We start from the raw sequence: 20,340 nt of genomic DNA on the forward strand, positions 1-20,340 counted from the left end.
AAAAAATCCCTTGCCCATCTAATCCCATCTTGTTTCTACTTCTTGGTGGATCCGAACAACACACCTGGCATTCTAGAAAGATGCTTTTCCCCAGCACCCCCTTCCTGAATGGTGCCACACTCTGGGGAGCTCCGTTGATAAAAGTGACATGCACAAACCAATTTAGACAGGGAGGGAGTTCTTGAAAGTGACTCAGTGTCCCTTTGTCCCTAAAACCAAAGAAGAAATGAGTTTAACACATAAACTCATAAGTAACAGCTCCTAACTAATAAAACCAGACACACCTAACATTCCAATCCAAAAGACTCTTACAAGTTAACCTTTTATCGGTTTTAAGGCAGCAAGTAAAGTCATCTGGTCCACATGCCTTTCTTCTGCCCAAGGGAGGGAAGGTCAGGAGGAAGGGGTAGGAATTGGCCATCGGGACCCCAGCCAGCGCACACCTCCCCATAATCCATCCCATCTTGTCTCTCTGGCCCCCAGATGTGATCGTAATGGCCTTTGGTTCGAGAGCAAGCATGCCCATGGTCCCCTCTGGCAGAGTCTGCCAGGAGAGTCTTCTTGGTCCAGGGCCCCTGGCTCAGCTAGCTTTCGCCTCGGCCAGGTTCTCCCAGGGGCAGATGACCTCCTTTTCTATGGCCTGGTCACCCGATTCTCCTGTCCCGGCGTCCTCTGAGTCCATCAGGCAGGTCCCACTCTGCGTAGGCACATCCATCTTGATCTGGAAAAAGCTTCAGGCACAAAAGGAAAGCAAGTGCATAGGGACAGGAAGGACACCAAATCCTCACCTTACCCTGACATCCCCAGAGAAGGGTGACTCGCAGGTGGATTTGCCAAAAGCTTTGTGTGCAGCAAATGGCTCAGTGGATCTCTGTAACTGGCAGTAGCGAGGGACTCATATTTTTCTGCTGAATTAAGGCTGAGTCAAAAGATCCTTTATCTTCATTTTTGAGGGGCTTGAATTTTTATGGTTTTGGTGCCTGCACTTAATCCTCAATCTAGTTAGATTGTCTTCTGATGAAGAGGTAGCCCCTGAGCAAAGAGCCTCTTAAAAGCCCCAAGCCCGTGTGTGTGGCATAGCAAAGCTAGAACATTCCTTGAGCAGGGTTAGTTGGGAAGAATCGATAGACAGGCTCACCCTCGATCCTCACCCGCCTTCCTCCTGCCCCGACTGACAGAGGCAGCAGAGAAGTAATCACCTCTGCCCCCTGCTGTCCCCTAAGCACACTGCGAGGCAGAGGCCAGGGATACTCAGGTATCCATGGCAACCTGAGACCTCTGCAGGGAGCGTTCCTTCCTCACACCAGGCAAGGCCAAACACAGGAGCAGTTTCCCTGGTGCAGGGATACCCCTGACTGTCTCCCCAAAACCAAATAAAGGTGGGGGCTGATTCTTGGTTTTGCATTGCTTACAACTTTCCTTTCTCCCACTGGTCCGGGAGCTATCGCGCCCCTCAGAGAGTTCTGCATCCGGTAAGGTGCCTCAGGGCACTTGGGGTTCTCAGAAATCAGGCTTGTGGCACCACCCAAAATGGAGCCGAAAGGGCCACCTGTCAGAAAAGACTGGGTACTGTGGTTTTCACAGGAACGACTGTAGAAGCAGGGATCCCTGCGAGCCCCTCTGGGAGTCATCTGGTCCACATGCCTTTCTTCTGCCCAAGGGAGGGAAGGTCAGGAGGAAGGGTAGGAATTGGCCATCGGTGGATGCAGGGGTGGGGGTGGCGAGGCGAGGGCACCTCAGACAGGGAGGGGACTGGAGCCCCCACCCCCTATGGTTCCCACGGCCGCCACTGACTTCCTGCCCTTTAAAGGTGCAATGGGTTCATTAGACTAACGTTCCGGGGATGAGGCAGGGTGGGGGCGGCACAGAAGGGGGAACAAGATGGAAAAGAAAGACACAGGTTCCTTTTCTTTCTCAGGAAGCAGGGGAGGACAACGCCTCCAGGGGGAGGAAACTATCCAGAGGCTAAGTAGCCTGCTTTCGTGTCTGCTAGCCTAGAATCCTCATTACCCAACCCACCAGCCCCCAGCCCCCATGTTCAAGCCACACAGCCCCGGTACCCACCACAGACATACATGCACACACATGCACGCTCACGTGCCCACCGATATATGTGCACACACACATACACACACAGGCAAATGTGCACACGTGCATGCTCACACAGAAACGTGCGTGCACACCCACAGACATGTGCACACATGCATACACAGGACATATGTGCACACACACAGCACAATCCCTTCTGCTTCTTACTTCGCTACTCTCCTGGATTTCAGTCGTGGCAGCTGCTGGCCCACATCCCCCAGGGGCTGCACCTTCCCGTGGGACACAGGGGGGCACTTGGGCGAGAGCCTGGCAAAGACGGGGGAAGCTAAACAGCCCCGTCTCAGAAACCTGCTGAAGGACAGAGCCATGCGGGCCTTGGGCAGGGCCTTGGGCTGGGGCCGGGGCCAGGGGTGCTCGGCGGCCGAGACCTCGCTCCTGTCAGTGTCGGAGGGCCCCGGGCAGGCACTGGATCCGCTGGCCTCCCCCTTCTGCTCAGAGCTCTCCGAGGCCACCCTAATGGGCGAGGGGCAGATGGCGCTGCTGGGCCTCCGGATGAAGCGGCCCGGTGAGGGGAAGGGCCTCCTGGGGGAGCGGCAGGACGGGGAGAAGGGGCTGGAAGGAGAGGGGGGCACGCAGGTCCCGGTGTACACGGCCAGGTGAGGGCTGGGAGCAGTGTGCTGGCCCGGCTGCAGGAAAGGAAAGAGAGAGCTCAGAGTGAGTGGTGTGGGCTGATGGACGGGGCCCTCTGCTAACTTAGCCCAAATGGCACAGCCACACACAGGCCTCCTGCCAAGGGGCCTGCCGGTCCCCGAGCCCTGGCCACGGTGCCCAGAGCTGGGCAGTTGCATCCCAGACTGACCTTCCTCTGGGCCTGGAGTGCTGGGGCGTGGCCAGGCTGGATTTCCAATTGCCCCTCAACTCCCGTCCCCCAGCGAACGATGCTTAGGACCCACCACATGCCATGTCATCCCTCCTCTATCCCTGGCTCCCAGCCTGAGGACTGGAGGCATCTAGACATGTGTAACAGAGCAGTGGAGGTGATACCAGAAGACCCTCGTGTGCCCCGCTGACTCTGCCAGGCTTGAGACCACCTGCCTGGTCCTGAGGCCCGGCTCATGTCCCACTGGCCATCCCTTGGGAATGGTCCAGCCCTGGCACTGGTGCATGCCTCCTGCAGCAGAGCAGCGTGGCCGCAAAGAAAGCCTGAATGTGGAGCCTGGACATGTCAGCAGAAAAAGGAAAGACTCTCAACCTCCCTGGCCTCCTGCAGCCCCGAAGTCAAGGAGCAGGGAGGCGGGAATCCTGGGCCAGGCAGTTTTCCTGCAAAGACGCCCAAAAGAGCTTTGTCTGAGCTGACAAAGTTAAAACTGGAATTTTCAGGGAGGCTCTCTGCTGTCCCTTCTCTTTCCTCCACAGATGGGCCTCCAAGGGCCCATCAGCGCAGTTTGTCGGGCCCCCTCCTGAAGGCCACGCTAGAGGGTGTGCTGGTCCTGGCGGGGAAGGGGCACCCTCTGGGACAGTTGGGCCGACACTGCCTCTGACTTCAGTGAACAACAAACCCTCTTGGAACCTGGCACGGCCACACAGACGCCCCGCTTAGAGAAGCCTGCCTGCCCCGGGGGCCGGAGCACTGCCCCAGGGCCCCAAAAGGGCAGCTCCAGGCGCTGAACTGGAGGCTGCTGGCTTCCTTGGGGTGTGGCCTGATTTCCAGGTCACCTGAGTGAGCCGATCCCAACCCGAAGAGGAAAGGGCAGGCATAGCCAAGGACAGTCTTTGGAGGAAAAGAAAAGCCAGGAGGCCACAGAAGTCTTTGCTACGGGGCGGGGCAGGGGGTCGATCTCCATTCTCCCCCACCAGCTCCCTGAAGCTCCAGCTCCATTCCATCCTGGAACAGCAGCTGGGAGTCGCTGATTCTGTTCCTCTGATCCGACACCCACAGGCCAACCAACCAGAGCCAAGGCCCAGACCTGGGGCCCCAGGGCGAACAAACTCATGTAACTGGCATTGTTCATATGCAGTGAGAATTAGCAAATACGAGGTTCTGGGCTGAGCACTTTTCATGGATCATTGCACTTCCTTCCTGCAGCCAGTCGGTGAGGTGACCAACTCTCATTATGCCCATTTTACAGATGAGAAAACTAATGCTTCGAAAGCGAGCTCCAAGGACAGGCCATTGGGGACAGGCTTGGAAACCAGGCTCATGGGCTGCAGAGTTCGCACGTGTAACAGCGAGTCGCACGTCCCAAGGGGGGCCTGCGTATCAGCCCACCTCAGAATCACCCCGGGGGTCTGCTGCAAGTGCAGATCCCGGCCCCAGCCAGACCCACTGAAGGAGACTCTCAGGGGGTACAACTAAGGGAAAGCATCTTCTACCAGACACCCAAGGTCACGGTTTTGTTATCATGCCCAGTGAGTTTGAGGAGCCCTGCACTGTGCTTCTAACACTGCCCTTCTATGGGGACAAGGGTCTCCACTTAGGACACAGTTTGCAGACAAGAATGACAATAAAGTGGAGGGGTGCCCGGGTGGCACATTCGGTTTGAGTGTCCAATTCCTGGCTTCCCCTCAGGTTGTGATCTCAGGGTCCTGGGATCAAGCCCTACATGGAGCTCCCTGCTCGGTGGGGAGGCTGCTTCTCCCTCTGCTTCTGTCCCTCCCCCTGCTCACATACTCTCTCACTCGCTCTCTAAAATAATTTTTTTTTTTTTTAAAAAGAACAACAACAAAGGGGAAAGCTTGCTCTAATTAAGGGTTCAGGAGACAACGGTGAGGTGAAAAGAGTATGACCCTATCACTTATTAAGCATCTACTATGTGCTAGGTAATCTGTATCTGTAACTCCCCCATTTTAGAGAACAGAAATTTGAGGCCCAGAGGGGTTCATCGCCCTCCCGAGGCTCCCACAACCACCAGGGACTGTGGTATGTAGACTGCTACGTGGCCCCTACATTCTGCCCCTGTCTGCCAGGGTTGGTGTGAACTGTAAATGTCACATGACAGCCGTTCCGTGGCCAGGCTACGTGCTATGGCATTGGTGACATTAAGAAAGGATCATCTGAGCGAGCCTGACCTCACCACATGAACCCTTCAGATCTGAGTCTAGAGGCCAGAGACAGACGTCAGAGAGGTTGGAAGCACGACAGGAATTCAATGAAGGAGAAATTCTCTGTTATTGGCTTTGAAGGTGGAAGGGGGACACCTGGAGAGGGACTGTGGAAGTTTCTAGGAGCTGAGTACAGCCGTCAGCTAACAGCAAAAAAAACCAGGGGCCTTCAATCCTACAATGAGACACTGAATCTCACCAACAATCTCAATGAGCTTGGAACAGACTCTTCCCAAGAGCCCCCAGATAGGAACATGACAGCCAGGCATGACCTTGAGTGTGAGACCATGAGCAGAGGACCCAGCCCAGCCTCACTTGGCCAACTGTGAGCTGATTAACAGCTGGGTCCGTGCTACTTTGTTACACAGCAATAGATAACTAACACAGCAACTAAATGAGAATTCGATCCCAGGAGTGTGTAACCCCAGAGCCCCTGCTCTATCTACTGATCCATATGGCCATCCCATTGCCTGTGGGACTCAGATAGGACCTGGGGTCCTGCAGAGTGGGCTGAAACACCAAAACTAGGAGACAGACTTGTTAAGAGAGATAGAGTGGCAATAAATTGAGGACACCCCACCTCCGGTTCATTACCTTAAATCCCACTTTCTCAGAATCTGTGATGAACTCGTTATCACCCCCACTTTACAGATAAGAAAACTGAGGCTCATGGAGATGACAACTTGACCAAGATCGTACAGTTTATGACAGGATGGGCCATTCCATTTACCTCCCTCCACCCCAAGTCTGTGCCCTCCTCCTCATCCCACACCTCCCTCAGCACTTTCTTTTCCTGGATGAATGACAGGACAGGTGAGGACGTAGCCACTGTCCTGCTTGACTTACCTGGCCCGAGAAGGTCCTTTCTCCTGGGCAAGTAGTTATTAGCCCCATTGGCCCCTGTCACTTGAAGCAGGACTCCTTTTTGCGCCCATCCCACCATGACTCCGGCCCTTCCCCCAGAGACCTAGCCCCGCCCCTCCAGCCCATGCCACACCCACCACGGGTGGGAGGCAGCAAAGCAGCGGCATGCAAGGCACGTGGCAAAGAAACGTGACACGCAGAGACACAGTGAAGCTCTGAGAGCTCGGTTTGTTTTGTCTTGTGCTGCTGTTTTATTATGCAAGGAGCCAGCAGAAGGGGGAGAGGAGCGTGAAATGGAGTGGGTACGCTGACACGAGAACACGATCACAGGCTTTTCGATGGAAGGCAAAGCAGGCGGTGCAAAGAGATGCGATTCATTTTCTGCCTAGAAACTGGCTGAGAATTTGAGGGAGACCTCGTGGCCACCTGGGCTCCCGCGTCCTGTGAGCCACACTCAGGTTCAGCATGCAGTGTTCGCGGCGCCCCCTCTGGTCCCTCCTCGCTCTCCCTTTCCCCACTGCCTCCAAAAGCCAATAAGCAAAGTGGGCTCCCTGGAGAAAAATCCACAGGTGTGAACACATCATTCTTCCTACCTACCATCTCAGCCCAGCACAAGACCTTCCCTTACTGTAGCCATGAAGCTTGGAACCAAAGGACGGACCAGTAACCGCACTGTTGCTGGTCAGCCTTTCATAGACAGAGGACATGACATCAATGCCCACTCTCCTCCCTTCAAATATCTCCTAATGGCCGCTGGAGAGCAGGGAGAGCCAAACTGCAAGACTCTGAGAGAGGAGAGAAGTAAAATGGTTTAGGGAAACAAAGTTGTAAACACACCTCAGGAAATGCCCTAAATAACAAAGAATAATGAATCACTGTAAGGGACCGCACTGACAGATGCAAGAAAGCCCAAGCTTACTCTGAGACCATATGCTACTAAGGGTGGTGGTGACGGTAGTGGTGATGATGATGGTGATGGTGGTGGTGGAGATGGTGGTGGTGGTGATGGTGATGGTGGTGATGATGATGGTTATGGTGGTAATGATGATGGTGATAGTGGTGATGATGATGGTGATGGTGGTGATGACAGTGGTGATGGTGTTGATGATGGTGGTGATGGTGATGATGATGGTAGTGATGGTGGTGATGGTGGTGATGGTGATGGTAGTGATGGTGGTGATGGTGGTGATGGTGGTGGTGATGATGATGGTGATAGTGATGATGGTGATAGTGGTGATGATGGTGGTGATGGTGGTGATGACAGTGGTGATGGTGTTGATGATGGTGATGGTGGTGATGATGATGATGGTGATGGTGGTGATGATGGTGGTGACGATGGTAGTGATGATGATGATGGTTATGGTGGTGATGATGGGGGTAGAGGTGGTGGTGATGGTGATAGTGGTGATGATGGTGGTGATGGTGGTGATGACGGTGGTGATGGTGTTGATGATGGTGATGGTGGTGATGATGATGGTAGTGATGGTGGTGATGGTGGTGATGGTGATGGTGGTGATGGTGGTGATGATGATGGTTATGGTGGTGATGGTGGTGGTGATGATGATGGTGATAGTGGTGATGATGGTGGTGATGGTGGTGATGACGGTGGTGATGGTGTTGATGGTGATGGTGGTGATGATGATGGTAGTGATGGTGGTGATGGTGGTGATGGTGATAGTGGTGATGGTGGTGATGATGATGATGGTGATGGTAGTGATGATGATGGTAGTGATGGTGGTGATGGTGGTGATGGTGATAGTGGTGATGGTGGTGATGATGATGGTGATGGTGGTGATGATGGTGGTGATGGTGGTGATGACGGTGGTGATGGTGTTAATGATGGTGATGGTGGTGATGATGATGGTAGTGATGGTGGTGATGCTTATGGTGGTGATAACTGTGATGGTCATGATGGCAGTGGTGATGGTGATGATGGTGGTGATGATGACAGTGATGTGAGGAGAAGGATGGTGAGGAGGATGATGATGGTGACAGTGATAATGGTTGTGACACTGATAACAGCAGCTAGCATTTATTGAGCACTTATTATATGCCAGGCATTATCTGATGTATTCTACCTACTGTCCCTACCCATTGTATTACCACAACCCTCACAAGAAGAACAGTCCTCGCTCTAAAAATCAAGCTTGAAAATGCAATTCTACAAAGAAAATCCTGGTACTTTACCCCATAGTTTATATTCTAGCATAAGATATACACCACGATGGGTAGAGAAACTCAAGCTATTTAAAATATGGCATTAGGGGCACCTGGGTGGCTCAGTCGTTAAGCGTCTGCCTTCGGCTCAGGTCATGATCCCAGGGTCCTGGGATCGAGTCCCACATCGGGCTCCCTCCTTGGGGGGAAGCCTGCTTCTCCCTCTCCCACTCCCCCTGCTTGTGTTCCCGCTCTCGCTATCTCTGTCTCTGTCAAATAAATAAATAAAATCTTTAAAATATGGCATTAAGGAATTAAGATGGTGCCTAAGTACACAGATAACACAGAATATCATAATCATTTAAATATATCAATAATAGTGTCCAAACAAATACTACTTCTGAGGCTATGTGAGATTCAAACAGACCTCCCGGGGCTGCTGTTATGTCTGCCAACAGAAACAAAGTTTCTGTTGAGAGCCGCAGGAGACACTCTTAGGAAGCCTCAAAACTGGGTAGGGCCCTGTGGCTCCTTTACGACCCAACATGAGAACGTCCTGGTGGAGTCTCCCCCAGTCCTCCAGGCCAGACAGACGATCCTCTCCCATCTCTGTGCTCTCCTGGGGTGTGGTATGCCACCCCAGCCTCGATCCCATTCTGCTTCAGCTGCAGCCATCTGTATCCACACACCCCTGTGAGCCCCTCAAGGGCGGAGAACCTCTCATCCATTTTTGTATCTGCCATAGGACCCTTCGCTGGTTCTTACATAGAATAGGTGTTTAGGAAACACTCATGGGACGGAACTGTTGCCATCCAGGAGTGAAGCCCTTTATCTCCTGCCTTCCTTCAGATGGGCAGTGTCACAATACTATTTATACATTTATCCCATAAGCATGATAACCAACTTTAGTTACATGCCTGTGCCTCTCATTAGACGGTGGGATCATTGTGTGTCTGACACTGAGAAGGTTTCCATGGATATGTGTGGTGTCCCTACCATGTGCCTGATACAGAGCCTTTGGTAGTCAGCTGAAGGATGGGAGACCTGTCAGGCAAACACATCTTACATGTGGGGAGTGGGATGGCGAATGGTTGAGTCAAAGATGAACACGACATAGTTTGTAACGTGAAGAATTCACGATGCCTTTGACACCCCACCATCCCCACCACCGTTGTGCCGGGCATGTGATCTCAGCTCATGGGGGGTAACTAGAAGGGGTAGTGAATATATCTCTCTGATTTCATGCTTCTCCAGCTTCCCCAGGAAAGTAGGACACACAGGAGGAGAGCCAGGTAAACATCCTCCCCAGGAGTCTGAGGACAAAGCCTAAACCTGCCACAGACAAGCATGAAATGTCATTGATGTCTCAATTTTTATCTTAAAAAATTCATGTCCATGTTGCATTCTAATTCATAATATAGTCATGATTATTTTAATGCAAAAATTGAAAATTACCTGTTTCATCCCATTCCAAATCTTCAAGTAAAATGGAGGCCCCAGGCTGGGTACCCTCCTGGAACTCACAAAGTCTGTTTCAAGAAGCAAGAATCTGGTCCCAACCCCTCACTTCACGAATCAGGAAGCAGAGACAATAAGTGACTTGTTCAAGACCACACAGCTAGTGGTAGAACTGGAGACTGAGAGGCTGTCTCCAAACCCACGGCTCTTTCCCTTCCTTCCTCCCTCCCTTCCTTCTTCCATTCATTCACGTGAGACATGTTTCTGCAGAACCCGGCAGGCCTCAGGCATTAGGCTCCAAGCGATGAGACATGGCCCCACCTCATGTCACTCAATATATAATGGCCATTAACAAAAATTTCTACTCCCTAAGTTGGAAGACTCCGACATTCTTTAAAAGAAAGATGACCAAAGCATACCTCTGGTTGCCCTTCCAGAGTATAAGCTAGTCTACAACTAGGGAAAATGGAGAGAGTAATGGGATCATTTTGCTAACACAAAACCAAGAGCCACAAACTCCTTACAATGACCTAAAAAGTCCCCAATGACCTGGCCTTGCCCACCTCTCTAAGCTCATGCTGAACCATTTCTCCTGCGCCCACGAGGCTCCATTCGCCTGGCCCTACAGTTCACTCGAAGCCGCTTCCCCCAGTGGGCCTTTACTCCTGCAGTTCCCTCTGCCTGGAAAGTTTTCCCTGCCTGCCCACATGCTTTGTATGGCCCACTTTTTCTCATCCTCTTATCTGTCACTAAGAGAGGCCTCCCTAGCGGACGCAACCCCCCTCTTCCCTATCATGGCACCATATCCATTTCTTTCTAACACCTGGTACAGGTTTTACCACATCTTTGGGTTGTCGATTACAACCATGGCCCTGATTCTTTATCCCTTCCTCTCGCCACATCTTTTGCAACAAGACTTTAAAATTTCTCTCACTAAAGAGACAGAGTCTATTTCCTCACCCCTTGATTCTAGGCTGGCTTTGTAACCTGATTTGGCCAAGAACATGAGGTAGAAGACCACGCACTGGTTTGAAGCCTACACCTCAAGACTCTTACGCATTTCCACTCACTCCTTTGCAATTCCACCACCACCATAGATCATGCCGAGGCCAAGCTGTTGGAGGACGGGAGACATGAGAAGCAGAGAAGAATCATTCCACTCATCCCAGCTCGGGTTCCCACAGATCGAGCCCCCAGGCAGGGGAGTGACCTCCAAGATCAACAGAGCCAAACAGATGACCCTAAAGCCATGAGCAATAAATACTGATTATTGTATGCCGCTCTAGCTTTGTGGTTGTCAGCAAAGGTACTGATATGGTCGGCTTCATTATTGTTTGTCAGTCCTGGTCTATAAGCTCCGTGAGATGGAGACCATGTCCACTGTATTTACCAATGCCTGGTGCATAGTGGATACTCAGTATATGTGTCTTTTTGCTGTGCTGTGTTGGTCCCTTGCTCGCTGACTTGTTCTAGCTCCTTTGTGTTCTTACACAGGTGTTATGAGGTGAGGCTAACTTCAAGAATTATCTTGTAGTCCTCTCATGGTCAGAGTTGGAACTGTCCTCTCCCTCCACACTGACCACAGGGCTGACCTAGGCTACAGCTACACAGGAAGGATGCACCAACATCTAGAAAATATCTGAAAGAGTATTATCTTTGACTGTAACTCATCTTGAAAAGGTCCGGTATCTACCCTCTCTCTTCCCATGAATGAAGACATCAGTGCCTTTCCTTTATCCAAACTGATGCTCCTCAGAAGGTCACTTCCCCTTGACTGCCCTGGAGGCTTCCGGCCTGAGTTCTTCATCCCTACCAGCTACATATTCCCCTAGCAGGTATCGGGGGATGGGGAGACAAAAGGGAAGGACTCTCCATAACTGTGACCAAGAACAAGCTTACCAGCAACGTCTTAGCAGGGCCTCTCCATGAAGGTATAACAGGGGAGTCCAGGGGACGTGCATCTCTAGGGGACCCTGCAGCTAGTCCCTCGGAGGGATCCCAGACTGCTTTAGAAGCAGAGTCTCAGTTGGAGAGGTGGTGTTTGGAGCTTCATTAAACTATTTGAAACTGATGTACCTGAAAGAACGATGACTTGAGGGAGGAGGGGGACCTTCTCATTCATTCTCTAAAGCAAATGGTGGCACACAAAGCAGCCTGTTTTCTCTATGCTCCCGCTACAAGAACCCCCACAGTGAGAGAGGCGGTCACACAGCCACTGAGTCAGGTGACCTCCCCCCACCACTGCCGACCCTGTCCCTTGGTGAGCCGGAGCGGGAGAATGAGCTCTAGTTGCCGAGGCATTGGGAAATCCACCATGAAGGAGGTCAGGGGAATATGGGATGAACCTGGTTGCCCCACTAACGGGAAATCGCATCCTCTAGACTCCGACCGACCCTGCCTTTCTCTGCTCGTCTCTCCCAAATGCACACCCCCACCCCCAGGAACTGCAGATTTATTTAGGAGGTAGTTCTCTTTTGAGTTGGCTCCTACGGTCCAGCTTGCTCATGACCTGGGTGATGTCCACTGTGCTGGCAGCTTCTCGAGCCTTGGCTTCTTCTTCCAGCTGCCTCAGGATGACGGGGCTCGGGCTGGAGCGTAGGTGGCGCCGCATAAACGGGAGGCTGGAGCTGGAAGGAAGGACAGGGCCGCGGTTGGTGGAAAGCTGCCCAGCTCGCCCAGCAGGGACACGGTAGCCCCTAGTGGGACACGGAGCTGCAGGACCAGAATCTGGGCTTGTTCCCTCATTTTCCCAGTGAGCCCCAAGGGTGGGGGGGACCTCAGGGGCATGTTCAACCTTAGCTCTTTCTCCTCCGTTGGAGGATGGGCCAGATGAGTACCAGCTGCCATCACATTTCTGGCTAGGCCCAAGGAGGACTGCCTGTGGTGGCAATAACATACCTTCTAGAATGTTTAGAAATCAATGTGTCAGCTTAACCTCCCATGGGCTCTTCCTGAAAGAAGGGGGCAAGGGGAGTTTGATACTGGAAGCCCAAGGGTTCTGGCCTCAGGGGGAGCTGGAGCATTTGTTTTCAAAAGCCAAGGATCTAGGAAGGAGGGAGAGAGCTGGGCGGTCCAAGAGGGCGAGGCGGGGCCCACAGAGAAAGGGGGAAGAGGCCTGGAGAGGGCTGGGGGGCTGGTGGTGCTGGGTGCATGCACCAGATGAGTCAGAACCTCAAAAGAAGTCAAACATGGGCTCTTGGGACCCACCTCTGTCCACCACGGCCTTGTGCACCAGGACAAAGCTCCGGGTGTCTGACTGATGCAGGCAATGGGCAGCAGCTGAGCCACCCACATGCCTGGAAAACAAGCATTTCAGCAGCAATGGGGGACTTAAAACCTAGGACCTCCCCAAAGCCCTGGACTATAAAAGCCCAGAGAATTCTTGGATCTACCCTAGGGAAGAAGAAGAAGAAGAGGGCTCCCCACCAGTAAATCAGGCCTGAACTTGGGTCTCCCACCAGCCCTGCCAAGGGGGAGCTTGGAGCTCAATTTAACTTGTTCCAGAGAAATTAAGGTTCACATGTTGCCTGCCACCCTTGAGCCTTGGGACAAACTCACACCCACTGCCATCCCCACATATTTACAGGCTGAGCTTCCCTCAGTAGGAGAGCATTCCCACGTGTCTTCTTACTCACAGGGATATTCTCAGACCACAGTTCCCCAACCAAAGCCAAGTGGTGCAGCTGGGGCCTCTCGCCAGGCACCCGGGGTGCTCCAGAAAAGATCCCAGCTGATTTCTCAGGTCTGCCCCAACTGAGAAAATATCTGGAGAGAGAAATACGAGACTCTCCTTCCTTCCCTAATACTTTCTGGCAGAACTTCTGGAGCGATTATGCCCCTTTCTTGGGGCTTAAAGGAGAAGCTTTCAAGCTCCCAGGGATGCTGAACTCCCTTCCTTCCCTGGTAAACCTAGAAGAAAAATAGCACCACAGAGACCTCCTTTCTCTCCTTTTTATAACAGTGCCTTTATCCTCAAGAATGAAACCAAGTTGGGTTTGTTTTTTTTAAGCTCCTTTGATAAAAGCTCCGGTCCAATCACCCCTCTTTTGAATTGACCGGCGATGCTGGAAAAGGGCCCAGCATGAGCTGAGCTGGCAAACAGGGCAGCATTTACTAACCATGGGGGGACAGGCCACACGCTGGCGCTGGGAAAACCTCCACCAAAGTCCCATGTCTTTGTTCAAGCTGTCATTTGGTTCCTCTTTGGAATCCTCAGTCCCTATAGAGTTTTCTCTTTCCTCCCCAGAAAAGAGTTCTGACTGCCCCTCAGAACATTTCATCCTTTGCCCATGGGTTCGGCCAGCTGGGACGATCCACATCTCCAATGAGGAAGGTGAGCATGAGCCAGTTAACGGGGGACTCACTAAAAGGTGGTCCCTGGGGTCACACTTAGGATGTCAGTGTTCATCTCCCCCATGAGTCGGCTGTTTTTCTTGGGAGTGGAGTCTGCTATGCTCGCTAAGGTCTTAGGACTTTCCAAGGATACAAGGATGTGGCTAACTTAATTCTCACAGAGCAGTTCCAAGGTGAGGAAGTGCAGCAATTAACAAACCAGTGAGATGCTTCTGTTTGCGCTGGGGTCACGATCGGTGGGATAATCAGCACTTTTTCAAATCCATGTCAGGGTCACTTTACTTTACTCGCAGTAATTACTAAGGAAATCTTGCTAGGGTATTATGAAGCCAACAAGGCAATCCTACCCCTAAGAAATCCTTCCTGGTCCCCAGGATTTCTGTCAAGCACACATCTCCATCATGGCTATTTGGCTGAAAAAGACCCTCCCTTCCCTGTAAACAAAGCGGCAGGCAACCAGCAAATTATAGGTCTCTCCACTTGCCTTCTCTTGGTAGTTCCCTGAGGTTCAATAGCTTTGGCCAGCATTTCCTTATAGATTGGAGATTTTAAGTAGCGAGCATAAGAATCCTAGGGGGAACAAGAGAGAAATGGTAATTAAGAGAGGGGAAGAGTCAAGTCAAACTACTATGCTTCTAGTGTTCGAGTCCTCCCTGGGCACCGAGATGGCAAAGTTCAGGGAATCCGTATCCTTGTGTGAAAGGCATTCAGATGTGTGTCTAAAGCAACAGTTCTCCAGTGTGGTCCCCGGATCGGGAGCGTCAAATTCACTGGCAAATTGTTAGAAGTGCACGTCTTCAGGCTCACCCAGGCCTCCGAAATCAGAAAATCCCAGGTTGGGACCATCGGAGTCTTCACAAGCCTCCTGTGGATTCTGCGGTACTTTGGCTACACTGTGATCCATAATCCCCCACACTAAAATCCACCTTGGAGGTCTTCCGTGGGTAAGCAGGAGATGACAGGACACCTGTATCTCACCTCGCCCCCCATCCCAGTACCTCCTTCCAAAAAAAAAATGAGCTGCCATGAGCATGGAACCCACTTCGAAGCCCACAAACATCCCCTTTTTTGCCCTGAATTTAGGTATCAAAGCAAGAGAATTAAAAAAAAAAAAAAAAAAAGACCCAGAGTCAGGTTTCTCTTGTGTGGATCTTTCCTGGGACGTTGGGCAGGTTCAGAGAAGTCACTTCATGAATGCTTGTCACTTCCAAGTCAACTCAAAACTCTCGTTCTAACAAATATGGGACAATGTCCACAGTAACAACCCAGGGACTGAGAGTTTTTTAAGTTTATTGAAACAGTCCCATTCTAAAGACTAAGTGGTGGCTAAAAGTTATGAGAACCAGGACAGAGTCTGGGAGTGGGGATTATGGATCACTGGGTCACATTGAGTTTATTGCCAGTTTACAGCCTATAGCCACACAGAGTCTGCTAAGCATATACACTGTTCTTAAGTTACCCACGACTCCATTTCATTCTGCCAAGTATCTGGCTTCCCTGGGTGTCTCTGTGGACGCTTGTATAAAACCACATTTTTAAGAATCAAAACGTATGTTAAAATACCCGAAGGAAGACCATTATTATGGGAACCTTCCTGTGAATCTTCTTGCAAGGCAAACAGAGAAACCCCACTGATGGAAAGCAAGTGGAGAAAAGTGGCTAATCTGACTGGGTGAAAATTCTAAACTATTACATATCTTAGAAGCAAAGTAAAAATATTTCTTTATAACACAGTATATATCAAAACTAAATAAAAAATATATAATTAAGGGATGCTAATAAAAATTTGCCACTCAAACAAACCGTCATCACATAATGAAAGTTTCTAGAGATAGTTTACCATAAGAGGAATAAGTAGTAATGCGAAGTTAAAGCAACTGAAGAAAGTCTTATTTCTTTCTTTAAGATTTATTTATTTGAGAGAGAAAAAGAGAGTGTGAGCAGGAGGAGGGGCAGAGGAAGAGGGAAAGAGAGAATCCCAAACCGATTCCCCGCTGAGCGCAGAACTCCCTGTGGGGGCCCGATCCCATGACCCTGAGGTCCTGACATGAGCCAAAATCAAGAGTCAGTTGCCCAATCGACTGAGCCACCCAGGCACCCCCTGAACAAAGTCTTATTATGACACCAAATAAGAACCAAACTAGGCAACCTCCTTAGGCCAAGGCTGAGCCCCAAATTCTGTTTCTTAAGAAAGAGACTGATTTTTGTCTCAGGTTTTGGGGTTTTTTTTAACAATTTCCTAAAACTTCCCACCATGTTCACTTTTTATTAATAACCCAGAAAGGCTCCCTGAATCCCTGCTCGGTTTTACCATAATCACACCATATTTGTCTCTTTCACATACTAAACGCCCCACCCCCACCCCCAACCTGTGATATTTCCTTCGGGCTGGGGCCACCGGAACTGCCACCATTCACAATTCAAGGGTAGAGACTAAGAGGTCAGCCTTCGGAGGCAGGAAGACACAGTTTGACCCTCGACTCCACCCCCGAGGAGACTCTGGACAAACTAGACTCTGGAGAAGCAAGTCCTGTCCCATGGGTGGTCCTTGATACAAAGTCCCATGCTTTGCACCATGACTACCACTCCCAAGCCCTCGGGAAATAAGAGCTATTCCAGCAACATCTCATTACCAATGACAGGGGTACATGGACCACTATGGCCGGGTGACAGCCCCTAAGGACACACAGAGCAACTGTCAGTGGTCCCCGCCCCCACCCCAGCCGCCGAGGCCGGAGGCCCAGGGAGGTTCCAGACCAGTGGTTGTGGGGAAGAGCCCACTGACAATCCTGCACCCCAACACTAGCAAAGCAGAAGCCACACAGCATCTCCCTGTGTTCCCATATCTAAAGACTTTTCCAGGTCCCTGAGAAGGGAAGGGCCTCCTGGCCCCAGACCAGCGTCCACGCAGAGCCCACCTACCTTCTTCATGAGCATGTAGATGTGCGTTTGCGCTGCATCCAGCACGTAACGGTGGGGATGCCGCAGCCCCTTGACAGTGATGTCCATGGTTTTGCCATCTATGTTTATCCACCGTCTCGCCCCTGGGGCCAAGAAGAGCCTGGAGCGGGGAGCAAAATGTCAGCCAGCTGCTCGACCGAGCTGGCTAATGAAAGTTCACGGCTGCCTGGGAGGGAGGGATCGCCGTGACTCAGGTCACCCGGAATGAGGCGGGTCCCCGGGAATGAAAGCTGGCCTTTTTTTTAGGAGACACTGAAGAGTCTGAACAGGTTGTCAAGCGACATTTCGTAGAAGCAAGACAACAGTCGTGCCAGTTTTCAGAAGGTGAATACCGAACTCTGGTGTTCCTAACCCGTAGGAGAGGGAGCAGAATGTTGGTGGGGCAACACCAGCCATTAGAATAAAGAATCCAATTTCCAACTTAATGCCTTCTGCCTCATTGAGGAGGATTTGGGGCCCACCTGGGACCAGGCCGAGACACCTCCAAACAGGTGTTCCAGGCCTTCTGCTCTCCCTTGGCCCAGTCTAGATGTATTTAGAAATGTCTAGGTTTTGGGGGGTTTTTTTCAAGTAATCTTTACACCCAACGTGGGGCTCAAACTCGCTGACCCCAGATCAAGAGCTGCCAACAGAGCCAGCCAGGTGCTCTAGAGGTAGTCAGAAATGAATCCCACACGCTGAGTCAGGAGGCAGCACAAAGTCCCAGCACCCTGGGGGTGGAGGACCGCGTCATCCTTGCAGATGGCCCCAGTGAAAACGCAAACTGAGCCGCACGGCTCCCCAACGTTTCCCGTTCTGACTTGTTTCAGGATTAGAAATCCGTGAACATTTTGCCACACTGCAAAACTGTTCATTAAAATTTTGGAATTCAGATGAAGATGACATATCGGGGGAGCCTGGGGAGAAAGGAAGCTGATAGAAAGTTGGAGGCAGCAGGGTTTTTTCTAGGGGATCTTTGGAGTTAGGAGTCGTGTGTGTGTTTGTTGTGGTGTGCGAGGCAGTCAGGCACGACTGTTCTGAGCATGGGTGTCACAGGACCTTCCTGGAAGGACAAGCCCACCTGCACCCCGCCTTCTCTCTGTGCGTGCAGCCACTCCCTGTGGGAGGAGGTGGGCACATTCCTGAGAAAGTGCAAGAACCTCCAAGCATGAGGAGTGAGCCCTCAGCTCTTCCCTTCGGGGTTTTTGGCGCCTTCCCGAAAGTTGCAGTGGCCCATTCTGAGTCGGTCAGAAGGACACCAGAGGTGCAAAGGGGTGAATGCTCAGGCCCACATCTCAACAGCTCTGTAGCTCAGCAGCACTGGGGGTCTCCTCACCCCTCCCCTTCCTCCCCACCCGGCCAGAAGAGGCAGGTCTGGCCCTTTGAACTGGAACCTCGGGTTCGTGGGTAACACAGAGGGCAATTTCGGGGAGAAGCAGGCCTGGAGTGGAACAGACTCACTGCTACACTGAGTTAGTGGGGTCTAGAGTCATTACATGCAAAATAAGAAATGAGCCTACATTTGTACCTCAAGCTGGGTGCACGGTCCCAGAGACTTGGGGAAGCTCCCTCCCCTTACGGTCTTCGCTTCCCTAAGATGGCTGGGGATGGGAGGTGTTCCTACCCCGCCTGTTGTCCCTCTCCTCACTCTCAAACATGCACACATGCACACCCCTCTCGGGACATCGAAGGGGGCTTAGTCAAAAACAAAGCACCGCACTGTAACTCAGGGCAGCTTGCTTGAACTCCTGAGCATATTCCCGTCGGAGTAGGGCAGTGACATCACGTGCTTCCCCAGACTTTCTGGGGGAGGAAGCTGCAAGCCTTAGCGGGGAGGTATCTATCGATAGCATGGCAGGTGCAGTGACTGAGGCTGACACCAGGAATGTGGTCCCTCCCATTCCATCTCAAACTCCAGTGCAATGGGGTGGCCCACGGGGAGGCTCTCCCAACCATCTGGCTAGTCCTCACTTGTAAATCTCCTCTGCTTTCTCCTTGACCTTGGACTGATCTCCGTACTTCAGATCTTCACAGGCTTCCCAGAATCCCAGATTCTCCCCTGCACGGGAAGGAGGGGTCCATGCAGATGAAAGCCAGGCAGGAAACATGGCGGGAGAAGAAAAGAGGAAAGAAGAGAGATGGGTCAGCTGAGGCCGATTCAGTCCCCGCAGCCCAGGGAGCATCTCCCCTCTGCAGAACAAGCCAGGGCGCCCTGTGAGGCTGGACAGAACACCCCTCAAGAGAAGGAGGCACGTCTTACTTCCAGAGCCCGGGAGAACACTGTTAACCCCGGGATTGCCCCACGCGTGGTCTCTGAAATGAGCCAGACTGGAGCCCACCATGTCTGCAGCCGTATGCGTCTACTGGGCTTGCAGGCCCTTCCCGGGTGACGCGCAGGTCGGAGCTCATAGCAACCCCCTCAGACTGTCCCAGCCTCCCCTGTCCTGGAGTTTGGTTGGAGCGGAGCCTGCTCGAACGAGTTAGCACAGGATAGGCTTGTGAGCAAGTCCTGCTTGCTACCCGATAGGCTTTCTTCACAAAGGCCCCTGTTGACTTTGCTCATGTTCGGTGAGCGCACATGACTTCTGCCTCCCTTGTGCGTGCAGACCCCTGCTCGACAGCCCCCCGCGGGGCATATTCCAGCCAGGGGTCCTTACAGAGAGGCTTCTCCAAGAGCAACGCTGACTGACTGACTCTCGGGGAAGGCCCGGCCGCTGGGGGACTTCACAAAGGGTCCCCGGAGCCACAGAGACTCAGCTCCTCTGGGCCCAGGAGGAAAGCTGGTCTCCTCTTGAGCCCTCCCTTCCTTTCAACTCAGTTCTCCACGGCACCCACAGGGGGTGTGAGCGCTTGGGTACAATCATCCCAGGTGGTCACTTTTGCCTGAGAAAATAAAGATGATCACACCAGCGGGACAGCGAGGGCTGCGTGTGAGTGTGCGCACGTGTGTGTTGTACGTGCATATGTGTGTGCATGCGTGTAAATCACGGCATGCTGTGGATGGGGACACAGACAAGAGCTCCTCCTCCTCTCTCTTCACAGCATTTGCTGGAAAGCTCTCAGGTGCGTCAGAATGGAAAAAGCACAATTCTCAACTAGTGGACGTCTGTCCCATCACTCTAGAGAGGTCCTTCCTCTTCAACATGAACTTCAGGGTGTTCTTAGGACTGAGATCACGGGCAGGAGTAGACAGACCAGCGATGCTTTTAAGTGACAGCCAATCAGTCTCACGTCAAGTGCGATGTAGACCGCCTTACCCATGCAAAAGACAAGCCGTTGCTTAAGGTTAAAATTAAATGAGCAATTATTCACAATAGCCAAAGGTGGGAGCAAAAATGTCCATCAGCAGATGAACAGATAACCAAAACGTGGCATATACATACAATGGAATATGATTCAGCCTTAAAAAGGAATAAA

General features: G+C 51.8%; 1 protein-coding gene across 4 annotated transcripts in view; it reads right to left on the reverse strand.

Moving 5' to 3' along the window:
- Positions 1-309: 309 nt before the first annotated feature.
- Positions 310-20,340, reverse strand: part of RGS9 (regulator of G protein signaling 9) — a 75,302-nt gene continuing 55,271 nt past the window's right edge. For all 4 annotated transcript variants that reach the window (XM_064583642.1, XM_064583641.1, XM_054510733.2 and 1 more), the window contains 6 exons: positions 18,895-18,982; positions 16,906-17,044; positions 14,468-14,553; positions 12,140-12,257; positions 2,257-2,735; positions 310-731 (listed from right to left, as the gene is read on the reverse strand). In XM_064583642.1, the coding sequence (XP_064439712.1) occupies positions 581-731; positions 2,257-2,735; positions 12,140-12,257; positions 14,468-14,553; positions 16,906-17,044; positions 18,895-18,982 (1,061 nt within the window). In that variant the 3' untranslated portion in view covers positions 310-580. The remainder of the gene's footprint in view (positions 732-2,256; positions 2,736-12,139; positions 12,258-14,467; positions 14,554-16,905; positions 17,045-18,894; positions 18,983-20,340) is intronic.

This window comes from Mirounga angustirostris, unplaced genomic scaffold (assembly GCF_029215605.1).
Source record: "Mirounga angustirostris isolate CCGP_5_RB_7025 unplaced genomic scaffold, mMirAng1.0.hap1 SCAF_17, whole genome shotgun sequence".
NCBI classification, from domain to species: Eukaryota; Metazoa; Chordata; class Mammalia; order Carnivora; family Phocidae; genus Mirounga; species Mirounga angustirostris.